Consider the following 14,159-nt stretch of genomic DNA (forward strand, 5'->3'; position numbering starts at 1 on the left):
CATTTTATCAAATCTAATAGTTATCGCTGCAAAAAAAAATGATTTTTGTATTTTATAATTTCCCTCCATTTTTACACGACAGTGATATCACTTTTCATAGATAACTATTACAAGGTATGTTGACAATGTATGATGAGCACAAAATGGCTGAAAATTTCCTCGGGCGGCTGTGTATTTCTTACGGAATACACCAGCGGCCGTGTTTATAAAATTGATAAGTTGCCGAGTCGGAATTACCTATTTACTTAGTCATGCAGATAGCTGAATAATGAATTTGATGAAATTAAATTTGTTTACTGTTAACTGTTTAGTGTTTACACTTAAGTTTTTACCCTTTACTTATTATTTAAATGACAACATTTAAAACATTCGTTATTTCAATTTAAAATTTAACCTAAACTATTAATTTAAATCGCTACTGGTATAGGGTATTTAATTTAAAAAAGTTATTATGGAAGAAGAAAGAACAACTGAAGTTGAGTAAGTTAATATTATTTAAGCAGGAATCATGTTTCTTGTCATCTACTTTTTAAAATTAATTTCCCAGTCCTTAAGTTTCACCATTTTTGTTTATCATTTAAAAGTAAACTTTTAATTTCAATGCAAAAAGTGTATAGTAAGACATGTATTCCTTTAGGTCATAATTTATAATAACTTTTTTATGGTAAGATTCGATTTATAAAGTACCTAATGTATAGAAAAATATTGAATAGTTTGGTTTAAAACTTTTAATTTAATTTATTTTACAACAAAAAACAAATACACTTTATCAAACACCATTTTTTTTGTGATTTTTTTTTTTTGTCTTTTTACTTTAAAAGAAATAGCCACAGAAAATAATTTATTGTGTTAAACTAATTAATAAACCGTATTAACATCAAACTGCGGATACTAGCAAAGTAGGCGCTATGGGAGTCCCATGCAAAAATAATTCTCAAAATTAGCTATTACTTTTAAACTCTGAATTTTTGACTTCAAATTTGCAATCAGTGTAAAAAACACTACAAGATAGTAAAATAAAATCTCACTTAAAACAAAAAAAGGTGGCCAGTTAAGTGCATTTGTACCAAAAAATAATTTGGGAACAAGTTTACTTAAACATATTGTCATAATTTTCTTTACGTAATTTTTAGTTATTTTACTGTGATTACAATTTCAAAGTAAGAAATCCGCCTACTCCTTTTGTTCTAAAACTTAAGCTACTTAAACTTTGAGAATTATCGTTGTGCAATTACTCGAGTTTATGGTGTGCGAGACAACTGCAGCGCCTATATCTTTACCCACTAATCACAGCGCGTTGGGGCGGTCAGCACAAAAGCGTTATTAAAAAAAAACTACCGTGAATGAAGATGTCACTGCACTATGGCTGTCTTGGTATACTCAAGTACTTGCACAATGGTAATTCCCAAAGTTCAAGAAGTTATTACTTTTGATCTAGAAGAGTCCACGGCTTTCTGACTACAAATTTATATACATAAAAAACACTATAATTTTGTAAAATAAATCACAAAAATAGGGTGCTTAAGAAAATAAATGTATGTACATTGTAATTTATTTATAGCAGAATTATGTTTAACAATTAATTATTATAGTTATATAATTAATAATTTATTATTTACTTATTTATTGAATTTTAGGAATTCCGGCAAAAGTGTTACAGTTCAGTGTGTCCAGTATCTCGTTTCATACCATTTAAAGTCAAAATGTTCTATTAAAAAGGATGAACTAATGAAAACAGTTTTTAAGGGTCGTGTAACGGGAAAGAATTATGAGAGAGTAATGGAAGATGTGTCATTGACATTAAAAAATGTACAACATTTAACCGATTAGTAATTTTTATAACAACCTTTTTATTATTTACCTTTTAATTCTCTTTGTTTATATGTCTTAGTGCCAAAATTAAAATACTAATTTAGTTAATTCTCACTTTTTTTATGCATGAACAGATTAAAATTCATAACTTTTTCTAAACCAGTAACTGCCTAGACCTCACTTAGCTAGCTTATTTTTTCCGACTCAGTCTGTTGTTAGTAGCACTGATGATGATAACCACATATGTGGCTTAAGTTTTCTCTAGAACATCCATTACCTTAAATCTAACTCATCAGGTAAAAATTAATTATTTGTTTACTAGGTTTTTGGGTTATCTATCTCATACATTAAAGACGACTGCAAACAGTTCATAATTGTAAATGATATTGAAGACTTTACAAGTAATGGTGAAAACAATTTTGATTTAATAAAGTACCGGATTTTATTGAAACCAGTTGTTGCAGCATTGGTTATGCTACTCGCACCTATTAGTGAAGGTTACATAATTATTCTATAAAATTAATTATTTAGTTAAAATAATATGTATGTTCATTTTTAATAACATTAAAAATAAAAACGTATTATTATATTAACAGGTCAAATGTGGAATATCTTAGAACGATTTGCCAGTGCATTTGATTTAGAAATGAATCAAATTAAAAAAGTGGTTAAAGGGGTAAGAATTTAACGTTAATACTTTTAATTAATTAGCTTGCCTTAAATTATAATTTAATCGCGCCAGCGGTGTTTACACCACCTTTACTGAAAAACAACGCACTGTATTTAAACTAAACGTTTGAGGTCAGCCTGATGTAACTTTCGCTAGTTGATAGATTATCAAGACAATAGGTGAAAGAAAAAAATAACTAATTTTTCCACGGCAAGATAGGAAGTGGTGTAAACACTGGGACGCAACCACCAATGGGATTTTCATTGGAGGTTGAGCATAAAACAAGATTTGAAGTTGTTTACTTTTAATATATTTCAAACAGAGTTGAGCAAATATTGAATAACAAATAAAAGGGAAATAGTGAAATAACTATTTATTTACCACTTTGACTGAATTTCAGCAATTATGAGCTACTCGATAAAAGTGTGTGACAAAATTTAAAACATATTAAATGTTGAAATAAATAACATTAATATTTACACAATTTAAGTTATAATTCAAGTTAAGAAATACATAATTCAATGAATAAAGGGATATTGTATTGGACTTATGGCCTTAGATACTCGGTCAGTTGGCTTTATACATTTTTTTTTTAATTAAAGCTATTTATTTTTTTATTTTGGTCTAAACTCCATTTTATAGTAAATTTCCCATCAAACATTGTAATTATAATTTAGCAAACATAATAATATATTAACAATTAATAGACCTGATATCAATTAACCCCATTCTATATAAACATTAAATGTTGTATATTATCAATCAGTATAATTTACTGTATAGTTGATCTCTTTATTACGTTCAATGTTAATAAGATATTTAAATACATTGGGTTAGGATCTATTACAATAGGCAGGATTCTGTCAGTGTTTGCCATTTCTTTAAACATTAGTTAATATAATAATATAATATAAATATATAATAATTATGCATTATTTAATATTACACACAATTTAATATTCCAACTCAATATGCAAATAAGAATTGTATACTGTATTTGTATTTTATAGTATTGATTTAATATTTTAAAATGTTACATTTAAGGATTTTGTAAAAGATCATTACCTTCACTATAAAGCAACTGATGATACTACCGTTATGCTTGATCCAGAAAAAACAAGTTACTGGTTTACTTTAGGTACAAGAGCATTAGTCGAGTTTGATCAAAATACGGTATTACAACGAGTTGGCGAGGTTAGTAAATAATTTAAAAGAAATCTAATACAAACTAAATTTAATTAGAAAATAAAATAGATATTATATTTTATTTAATAGTGACATCCCATAATGGTAGAAATACAGTGATGAAAAGTTTTAAATATTAAGAACTAAAAAAATATTTTTAAAAGCAAATTAAAACAAAAATAAAAATGTAAATTACAAAGACATTCTGATAAATCTGAAGTAGTAATAGTTAAGATTCGTATGATCAAATTTTTTAATTTTGTTAATTTTGTTTTTTTTTTGTTTTCATGACATTAGTTTAGTTATTTGCCTACTATCAATATAAATGTAAAATGTATAATAGTATGTTATTTAATTTATGTAAATAATTACGTTGCAGATTTTGAAAAGTATTATTTATCATTAATTCATTTATCTTTATTATAAAATTGGTAGAAATACGATAGGAGTGTTTAGGAATTTTAAACTTATGGTAATAGATTTAAAACAGAAAATGTAAAATGAATTATTATATAAATTAATAAAAGTATTAAATAGGGGAAATTGAAATATGAAAAGAGTGAGGACTTTTTCTTGAATAAATACAGGAATGAACATAAAATATTTTTCTGCTATAAGAGGTCACAACATCTTACGGCCATACTCCGTCTTAGTAAAGACATAGAGTTTGGAAAAATAACTTGTGTTCTCTATTCCTAACCACGACTCTGTATGTTGTTTTAAATAGGAAGTGGCCTATCCATTATTTTATTATCTATGCTTTCAATACCAACTTTCCTTACTGTGTTACCGAAAATGTTGAGGATTTGGTGCTCGACTCAGAGAAAGAGGAGGGAGTCTTTGCTCTTAGATATTGAGTTCTTGTTTTTTTAATTATCCAGAGATCAAGATTCACAGCAATATCCCTATCAACACCCTAAATATCACCTATCAGGTGTAATTTCAAATAATTCTATTCTTCTTTGGCAAGATGCTTTTCAAGTCCATGATTCTGAGCCATAAGTCACTAATAATAAATGATGACAGCGAGTAAGGAAAAAGTAAAGAAGTATGATATACTAGCGCTGTATAATGTACTTAGGAACAAAAGGATGAACTCGGGTTACAAAAATCGAAAGAAAATTAAACCAGAGGCTTAATGAATTTGTTAATGATAAAATTATCAAATTAATAAAAGAAATGTACACAGTACAAAAGGAAATTATAGAGACAACAAAATTAATGAATCACAGAGTTAAAAAAAAGGTTTATGAGTGAAAAAATATTGAAGGGTACCAGAAAATCAATTTGGGTTTATGTCAAAAACAGAGCCAATATTTTATAAAGACAATCAATTGAGACATTTCAGAATAAAAAAGGATAAATTAAATACATTATTTATTATAGAAATGTTAAGAGGTTTTTATTTTAAATAAAATAATGGTAGGAAAGGAAGAAAGATTTGAAGTAAAACGGCGGCTTAAAAGTAACGAGACCTAAAACAGACTTTTGTAATGATTAATAAGAAGATTTAAGTTAGAGTTTGAGAACCTGTTATGTCCTGTAAGTTCTCATTTATTTTGAATATAATTTCTTGAATTTCCAGAGTTATTCTTGAAAGCAATTTTTAGGAACTTTAGTTAATATTTGATACATTGATACAGTTAATATTAAAAATAAAAAATGTAGAAAAGTTTGTTTTAGTGTTAAAAGGAAATTTGTGCTATATCTTTAAACATTCCTACTAAATTAACTAGCTTCATTTTTATATTAAAAACAAACACACTTAACTTTACCCTTTATACTAATAAATGTATTGTCATAATTTGTTTACAGTTATACAATATACCTCCAAAATCATTCAAGCGTGTATACACTACATTGAATAAATAATATTTTTATAAATATTTTGTTTGGTCTTTAATATATTTGTTTAAAAATTATTATTTCTCGTGTCAAACTATTAATATTCATATTGTAAAAATGAACTGGAGTACATTTTTATTACCACTTCAATTGTTTAATAATATTAAATGTTATTTTTTTTTTAATTATGATTATGATAAGTTTCGTTGATTATTTATATGAAGACTTATGATTCAAATATAATATGACAAAAAAATAATATATTATTCCTGTTTTTTACACGATTGTCTTCAATGTGTTATGATAAAAAAATTAACTGGTAATTTATGTACAGTGGGTCAATAGAGCATTACTATTTTGTTATGGTTGAGTAATCGTGGTAGTATAAACGTGCCGTCATAATCTTCTTCGTGTAAGTAACATAATGGGCAATAGGTAGATAATGTTGTTAAAACAAAATTAAGGGCAGAATAAACAAACGGGCGTTTAGCTTCTTGACCTTAATATGTTTGATACGCCTTTCTCTTTCTCTGCATTTGAATTCAAATTAGAATATTCCGTTTATTTCGTATGTACAATATAATTATTGTTGCTGGACTGTGAAGACCTATAGACACGGTCCAGAGATTTCATGACTGGCGTCAAACGATGAACACATACGCGATATTTGGTCAGTACTCGCAGTGTTAAACCGTACATGCAGCCGAGCACTTGATTTTTGTCATTTAATTTTGTGTTATAATATTAATATTATTATAATATTAAATGTTTACAAATTCGAAAAAAAGTGAATTTGCCTATGCAATCGAACCAGAGGCCGCCGTGTATCAAATACACGATCGCAGAGGTAAGTGCATTTTTTGCTGTTTGCGTTTAATAAAAGTTAAATATCGTCATACTATAAGATGTGGTACCTACAAGTTTTTTAGGATTTTGATTGACAGGAGTCGTATGAATACCTTATTTAAAGTTCTTAACCTAACTTATAAGCTACTAAGTTGATATTCTTATAAAATTAAAAAAAAAACTTGTAACAGTTAACACCATTGATTTTAAACCATACAGAAGAACGGCGACCGATTTATGCGAGATTCCCGTTGGCAACATAGGTACCTTCGTCATAGCTTACCAACCGCCTGTCCATAAACAAATACGTGGGGAACCTCTCTTGCCAGTGGGAATCCCACATAAAGTAAGTTACCGTTCTTGTGTATAAAACCGCTTATATATATTTTAAATAAAGTATGGAAATATAAGAAATATTTCTTTAAAGGTTTATGGTGGTGTAAGACATTTCACAAACGGGTGATGATTTCAGTTGGTGTACCCGAATTACCTCCAAAACTAGATGGCTGTCCTTTTTTACTAGAATATTGCCTCCTACGTTATTATAATGCAAAGTTCTTACTTTTTTTCACAAATATACCTACAACTATAAATTGCAATAAACAAATCAAAACCCGCGGAGATTTTTTTGTTTCAATTTAAACCTGATAAAATATGTTTGGTAGGTATTTAACCAATCGGACAATAAAAAATAGCCAGTTGTGACTTGTCTTGTGATCAAAAGCATTTGTGTTGGCCTTTTTTTTAAAAAGGTTTTAGACCAACTCTGTTTTTAAATAAGTTGGTATTTTTTCATTTTTTGTTAGTTGTGTAATTCATAATACACCATAAGACCAACGCCTGGTGGGTATGCTTACTAAAGCTAATTGATTTTTTAATAAGGCAAATTATCTATAGACATTATTTTCTTACCTACTATTAGTGTGTCGCCCTAAAAGTGATTTAGTTTATTAATGCGTGGTTTACATTGTGAGTAATTAAAATTAGGATTCTTTAACTAAATTCCGTTCCCTTCCAAACACAGTGTGACATTTTAAAGTGGGAAATAGAAAATGCCACAATCCCCTGACCTACGCGTCATACACTGAATAGTTTTAATTAGATAAAACTACTCAAGTGATATACAAAGTGCAATGACATTGTTTGCCTGTTCCTTGTGGCGTCACGCTTGTTGATTTATGAGTAATATAATATAATTTAAAAGACAACCGAAAGAAGATTATTAGATTTGCTTTAGTAAGTAGAATATATCTACTTACTCCATAGTTACCATTATAAAATAGTCGCATATAACTTATAATTGTAGAAATAAATAGTTTGTACTAATATTTCAATAAAAAAAAAATTAAAAAAATAGTCGCATACCTATATAGGCTGAAGGTACTTACTGTTTATAATTATTCATAGTTATGAATGAATACCGCTACTCTACTTTGAAAAAATTGGATTAGGTTACAATTTATATCAATATTCACTAAATATAATAATTGTAATAATGTATGGCGTGGAACGTCCGTGTATAACATATACAGAGTAATCTATTTAAAGATTATTCTTAAAAAAAGTTAAGTAAAAAATTAACATATTAGGAACATTTCATTTTCAAAAGCTGATAGAATTAATTAATAAGTACTGCAAATATAATTATTTAGAAATTATTATACATTATTCTTAATTACAATGTATACGTGATGTATCTGAAGTGTTATTTAATCTCCGTGCCCCATGTCAAACAACACAAATAATTTAGATGGTTATCTTTACTTCCGAAACTCTTAATTATAGCTATATATATATGATATAATACCGTTTAAAGAGAAGTTGCATGTTATATAGTTACTCAGAAGTTAGATGCCAGATTGGTATCTAAAGAAGTGCCTCTCTATGCAACAAGTACTTTTAGCTTTCTCTCTGTACTGTTTATTTTATAAGCATTATTATACCTCGTACGATTACCTGAGTCTCAGAATCTTGTAATTACATAGTTTCCTCCAAATTTGTATGTATAGGACGTAGGTACCCAACACATATCTTATTCTTTACCTATTACGGGATTAATAACATATTATACCTCCCCAATTTAGAGCAGGTAAGTTAATTACAAAATTACTAATTGTAGCTGTCAAAGCCACAGATCATACACTTTAGTTGTAAAGGAGGATACATCATCCTTGTTGCTCCTGTCCGCATAAAATTAACGATTACCCTTTGGGCCTTGGGGTATTTGTTTTAGCGTCCCTATAGCTCATTTGCAATAATTTAACTGAAAAATTTGTAAAGTCCCTTAATGATAGTATAGTTTTATGAGAGATAGAAGCTGATGAATAAATAGGATAACTAATTATCTATGCTTATTATAGGCACAATTAGAGTCAATTTTTTTTTCTGAGGGAGAGTAGAGAGAATATTGTTTGTAATGATCAGTAGAAGCTTTGTCTCCCAAAGTTATTAAATGAATTACTACACCGCACGATTCAATGTACAATTGAATATCTCAATAAATTATAGCAAATACTTATGTACCATATTATTCTGATTACAAACGACAACAACTAAACAATTATTTAATTTTTTTTATTATTATTTAGTATTTTAGTTTGTAAAACAATTTTAAAACTGACAATTTAGACGAAGCATATTATAGAAATTTAAAATATACTTTATTGACTCTTTATTGTACAAAAATATTTATGAAACTTGTAGTAACTTGTATGTTAATTTTGAAGTTAAAACCTTCCAACATTTATATCCAATTGGTCTATTAATTTGTTACATATCGTAGTCACTTTGTATAAATTTAAAAGTTCTAACTTAAGCTTAACAAATCATAACATTAATTGTTAGTACCTACAACTTCATATTTTTATATTCCTACTTAGATATTTGTTATAAAATAAAATGTCCAAATTCAGAAATCGATCTCTTAACACAATAATAATAAAATAAAACAAATGGCTGGTCGATAACTAATTTTGATTTGTAATTTCCGGAGTCAAAACTCAAAAGTACCTATTTTAAAGTTTATTTATACTGGTTTAAATTTGATGTGTAGGTATAGCGTTCTCTTTATCTACGAACAATATTCACAAAATTTAAGTTAATCTAATTCGTATTATTCAGTTTACTTAAATAGTTGTTCCCCGCTATCTGTATTATAATGCTGTATAGTATACGTGTATATTGCATACGCTGTTTTTACTGAATATTAATTTAAAATTTGATATTTATAATTAAGACTATTTTTCTAGGTTAATAGTTGGTTTTTTTGTGAGTTTTCAGTTATTATAATTATAAATTATAATAAAATAAATAAAGGATCATTCGATATAAAAAAAAAACTGAAGCACAACCAAGAAGAACAATTCAATAATCATTAGTGTGTTTCTAATTTTATTATGCATCTTTTCTTTAGTTACTGTTTTTTTACTGTTATGTTTTGCATGGTTGGTCACGACCGCGATGTAATTACACACCCGGCACACTTTCTTCCTTTTCTTCAATTGATTTGATTTATATTTTATTCTTTCAATAGAACCACCAGCCATGAACATAGACACATACCATGAACGAAGAAGGGGACGGGTATTCGTTGATGATCCACTATCTAGTCTCGAACAAGAAATATTGCTGTTCAGGCACAACAATATTCAAAAATTTCAGCAAGGTATAGTAGTACAATTTTGTTTTGTCATTCCACTAAGCTATACACATATAATATGATAGAATAATTAAAACAACAGTTTTAGGCTGTGTTGAAGAAGAACCAGAGTATCAATTGGATGATATTGAATGTGCACTGCGATACAACTCACTCGACTCTGGAATCCCTCACGAATATGAAGAGGACGAAGTGGCAAATTCTATTAACACTACTTTGAATAGGTAAAACGATTTTTAATATTTAATGTTATTTTGTTAGTTAAAATAATATTGTGGTCTTCTAATATAATAGGCTGATATCATTATCCCTGGAACAACAATGCTTTCAACAAGAAAACGAGGGTGAAATGACCAGTTTTCGAGCTTTACCCGTTAAAACCAATGGTTGCTGTAGCCCTCAAATACTAAATGAAGCGTATAATCTAGTTGAAGAAGTATATGTCAATAGGGATCAATGTCATACAGAGCTGCACGCATTGGACGAATCCCCCGAAGATGGTATTATCGTCGCTGTTGATCTCGGTACAACATACAGTGGCTACGCGTATTCTTTTAAACGATCAGGGAGAATTAAAATGATGAAGAAACCTGATTGTATGTAAATTAAAATGTTTTTATTACATTTTTTCCACCTGGAAGAGTTTGTTAATATTTAATTTTTCTGGTTTTTAAATAGATGAATGTGAAACTATAAATGATGGTCAAAAAATACCAACAGCGCTATTGTTAACTCCAAATTTAAACTTTCACTCATTTGGAACTGCAGCACGTGATTATTATCATGATATGCATCCAGAAGAATCCCAAAAGTGGTATTATTTTGACAAGTTCAAAATGTTTTTGTACAATAAAGATGTAAATTAAAAAATTATTAAATAACTTTAAAATGGAAATTACTCTTATGTTTAATTATTTCAGATAATTTCCAAAGAAACCCATATAATGGCTTCTAATAATATACCACTTCCAGCCACTCGAGTATTAGTAGAAGCATTGCGACATTTAAGGCTTTTAATATTTGATGAACTATCTTCAAGATGTTCCGAAGCTATAAATCCAGATTCAATTACATGGGTTTTAACTATACCAGCTATATGGACTAAAAATACTAGAAAACTAATTAAAGATATTGCAATTGAAGTAAGTAAAGAGTTGCAGAATATAAGTTGAATAAAAATAAATCATGTGTCTTAGTATATAAATGTGATTACTTAATATTGGTAGGCTGGAATGGGAAATTCAGAAAATTTACATTCCGTGTGTATAATACTGGAACCTGAGGCAGCGGCTGTGTACTGTCGCAATATTAGACTTAAGAACACAAAAATACTTTCAACAAATTGGTTGGTAGATGCATATGAGACTGATTACTGTGTGTTAAATGAAGTTAATGAAGGTAAATATAAATTTTAGTTAAAAATATTGAGCAAAAATTCAACCAAATTTGTTTGTATAATAAGTTTTAAAAAACATTTTACCTATGTTTTATAATTGTATATCTGTAGGTTGTAGCTATATGGTAGTTGACTGTGGTGGTGGTACAGTTGATATAACAGTACATCAAGTGTTCCGTACTATAAACCGATTACCAATCAGTAAACTCCAAAAGCCATCTGCTGGAGTCTGCGGTTCTCTAAGTATGGAATTATAAATACCGAATAATAATAAATAAGTTTGATAGGTTTCAAACTTATGCAAAACTATTAATTTTTTTCCAGAGATCATTTAAAAAAAAATGTTTACTTAAAAATATTTTTAATTGTTTATGACCAAAACCTTTTTTTAATCCAGGGGTATCCCAGTATTTTGGGTACTACCCAGGTACAATACTATCTTTTTTTCTTATACTACCTTTATAAAAAATTATATAAAACTAAATAAGATTCAAAATGTTTTGTACCTAAGTAGGTACACAGGTACTTGTGTATCGAAAGCTCTACCCACAATCCTATATTATCAATTTTATTTTTATTATTTAGGTGTAGATATAGAGTTTGTAAAACTTTTATGTGCATTATTTGGTTTTGGATTTATGTCTGATTTTAAACTCCAAAGACCTGCTGCATATATGGAACTACTTCAGAGGTTTGAAGAAGTAAAAAAAACAGTATCTAGTAAAGTGAGAGCTCCAATTGTTATTCGGCCACCATATGCATTTATAGAACATTATATGAAATATTCTGAAAAAGATGTTAGTACTCTATATATAATTATACAAATTAACTTTTTTCTTAAAAAATTAATAAATATTAAAATGTTTAGGTATCTGACGCTGTAAAAGATTATGGATGTGACGCAATTCAATGGAATGAACTAGATGGTGTATTTGTGTTGGACTATTTAGCTGTCGAACCATTATTTTTACCAAGTTTTGCATGTATTTCAGAAGTAAATTTCAAAAAGAATTAATTAGTTAATAATTAATGTCCACACCAATAATGATAGCTTTTTTTTGCTAAGCTTTAAGATCCATAAAGGGCCATCTTTTTCTTAACATGCTTTTTAGCTTATTTTGGTATGTGCTGTTAAATAAAAATGGGCCCTTTGGTGGCTCTTTTACACTACATAAATTTTGGCTTAGTGAACAAGTGTCGAACAAATGATAGTTTATTTTTTATTGTAATATACAATGCATATGTGGATAGGCTCGCCAACGTTTGTAAAATATATAACATCCCTTAAGTCTTAGGGGCCTAACTATTGTCCCCCCCTAAATACATTTTTGGCTATGGTACTAAATGAAAATATATTTATATATCATAAATTAACATTAAAAATTGTTTTAGCAAATCAGTGTCATAGCCAACGACGATCAGAAAGTAACGCATATGTTCTTAGTCGGAGGATATGCTCAATCCTTATGGCTTCAAGAAAAGATTGTTGAACGTTTTAGTGATCGTATAAAAATAATTTTACCAGATCAAGCAGCAGTTAGTGTTCTACAAGGTGCTGTTATGTGCGAGTTGAATCGATCAGACATACCAGCTTATAGAGCAAAACATAGTTATGCTGTTGGAATTATCAAGCCATTTATTGACGATACTCACCCTATTGGTAAGAACGAAAAAATTTTAATTCAGCTTTTTGAACTTATAGTTTTAACTTCAATATCGATGGCATAGTACACCTATAATTCATTATTATAATGACACAATAACTTGCAAATTATTTCCTGCCTTAACGCTGCAGTTTCTTGACAACATATAGGTAGCAATCTCAAGTTCATTAATGGTGCTTGGTTTAGACGATATGAGAGGTTTTTTGTTGCTAGAACTTAAAACACATTACTAATACATCCTTTTTGTTTTGTTCTGAGTTTTTTTATAAAAAGTTTGGATTTTATCACTGTATGCTACTTCCTTTTTTAGTTTATACCAATAATGACTAATATTTTTTTCATTATTGCTTTAACATTTGCGGCCATAAGTGGTATTCAATAAATATATGAATATCTTTAATTTGAATTAAAATTTCAGAAAAACTTGTAGTAAAAGATGGTAAACGATGGTGTACGGATCTTCTGGATTATTTAATTGAAGAAAACGATATTATTAGAGATAACGAGACGATTATAAAACGTTACACACCTGCAAATCCACTGGAAGGCTCTATTGTAATAAATATCTATCTAGTGCAAAATAATTTAGCAAAGGTGAGTAAAATGTAAATTAATGATATTGGAAATAATAATTTGTATTTTTAGTTTGTTACAGATAGTGGTGTATCTAAATGCGGTTCTTTAAAATTATCTAGGGACGAAAACATTCAGCTTTCAAAAGAATTATTAGTTCAAATGGGATTTGGTGGTCAAGGTGAAGTAGTAGCTACCGCCCTAGACTTATCAAATGGCACTCGTGTTGATGCTCAGATTTCGGAAACTGATTGCTAAATATAACTTGTAATATATACCTATTATAATAATTACAGTTTATGATAAAACCTGTAAAATTATACTCGAAAAAAAATGATTAATTATTGGTCCTATTCATATCATATTTAGGTTCAATTTCCTCATCCTAATTCTAAAGAAAAAGATGAATTATAATATATAAATATTTGTCTTAGAGTTTAGACTATAGATCAGTAAGGGTCACTTGACACCTTTAATTAGTTTTCAGCCGTCCAGAGTTTAGCTAGTTGT

At 28.4% G+C, this 14,159-nt stretch overlaps 2 protein-coding genes across 4 annotated transcripts; both read left to right on the top strand.

Moving 5' to 3' along the window:
• The first annotated feature begins 241 nt into the window (after nucleotides 1–241).
• Nucleotides 242–5,671, top strand: LOC126841327 (uncharacterized). The gene is made up of 6 exons (XM_050577735.1): nucleotides 242–480; nucleotides 1,638–1,809; nucleotides 2,135–2,309; nucleotides 2,409–2,488; nucleotides 3,527–3,676; nucleotides 5,483–5,671. Exons 1-6 carry the CDS (start codon nucleotides 452–454, stop codon nucleotides 5,537–5,539), a joined length of 663 nt encoding a protein of 220 aa, XP_050433692.1. The 5' UTR covers nucleotides 242–451; the 3' UTR covers nucleotides 5,540–5,671.
• Nucleotides 5,672–6,131: 460 nt separating this feature from the next.
• Nucleotides 6,132–13,919, top strand: LOC126841326 (heat shock 70 kDa protein 12A-like). Of its 3 annotated transcripts, none has more exons than XM_050577732.1 (13): nucleotides 6,132–6,359; nucleotides 9,891–10,022; nucleotides 10,099–10,240; nucleotides 10,311–10,612; nucleotides 10,695–10,873; nucleotides 10,937–11,158; nucleotides 11,243–11,414; nucleotides 11,524–11,655; nucleotides 11,998–12,209; nucleotides 12,281–12,406; nucleotides 12,805–13,072; nucleotides 13,495–13,670; nucleotides 13,722–13,919. In XM_050577732.1, exons 1-13 carry the CDS (start codon nucleotides 6,278–6,280, stop codon nucleotides 13,905–13,907), a joined length of 2,331 nt encoding a protein of 776 aa, XP_050433689.1. In that variant the 5' UTR covers nucleotides 6,132–6,277; the 3' UTR covers nucleotides 13,908–13,919. The 3 variants fall into 3 exon arrangements, with proteins under 3 accessions (XP_050433689.1, XP_050433690.1, XP_050433691.1); XM_050577733.1 differs by having other exon boundaries at nucleotides 10,105–10,240; XM_050577734.1 differs by lacking the exon at nucleotides 6,132–6,359 and adding an exon at nucleotides 6,642–6,704.
• The last annotated feature ends 240 nt before the right edge of the window (nucleotides 13,920–14,159 follow it).

Source organism: Adelges cooleyi, unplaced genomic scaffold (genome assembly GCF_023614345.1).
Source record: "Adelges cooleyi isolate 19-005CV unplaced genomic scaffold, UGA_ACOO_1.1 ACOO_flye_CR_arks_rails_tigmint_CR_PRNA_381, whole genome shotgun sequence".
Lineage (NCBI taxonomy): Eukaryota > Metazoa > Arthropoda > Insecta > Hemiptera > Adelgidae > Adelges > Adelges cooleyi.

What these genes read in the sequence shown, in the direction of transcription:
- LOC126841326 (XM_050577732.1), top strand. Translation starts at nt 6,278, where the DNA reads ATGTTTACAAATTCGAAAAAAAGTGAATTTGCCTATGCAATCGAACCA. An exon ending in TGGAGTCTGCGGTTCTCTAA is followed by an intron (nt 11,656 to 11,997) that starts GTATGGAATTAT and finishes TTTATTATTTAG; the next exon opens with GTGTAGATATAGAGTTTGTA. An exon ending in TGCAAAATAATTTAGCAAAG is followed by an intron (nt 13,671 to 13,721) that starts GTGAGTAAAATG and finishes TTGTATTTTTAG; the next exon opens with TTTGTTACAGATAGTGGTGT.
- LOC126841327 (XM_050577735.1), top strand. Translation starts at nt 452, where the DNA reads ATGGAAGAAGAAAGAACAACTGAAGTTGA. An exon ending in ACTCGCACCTATTAGTGAAG is followed by an intron (nt 2,310 to 2,408) that starts GTTACATAATTA and finishes TTATATTAACAG; the next exon opens with GTCAAATGTGGAATATCTTA. An exon ending in TTAAAAAAGTGGTTAAAGGG is followed by an intron (nt 2,489 to 3,526) that starts GTAAGAATTTAA and finishes GTTACATTTAAG; the next exon opens with GATTTTGTAAAAGATCATTA.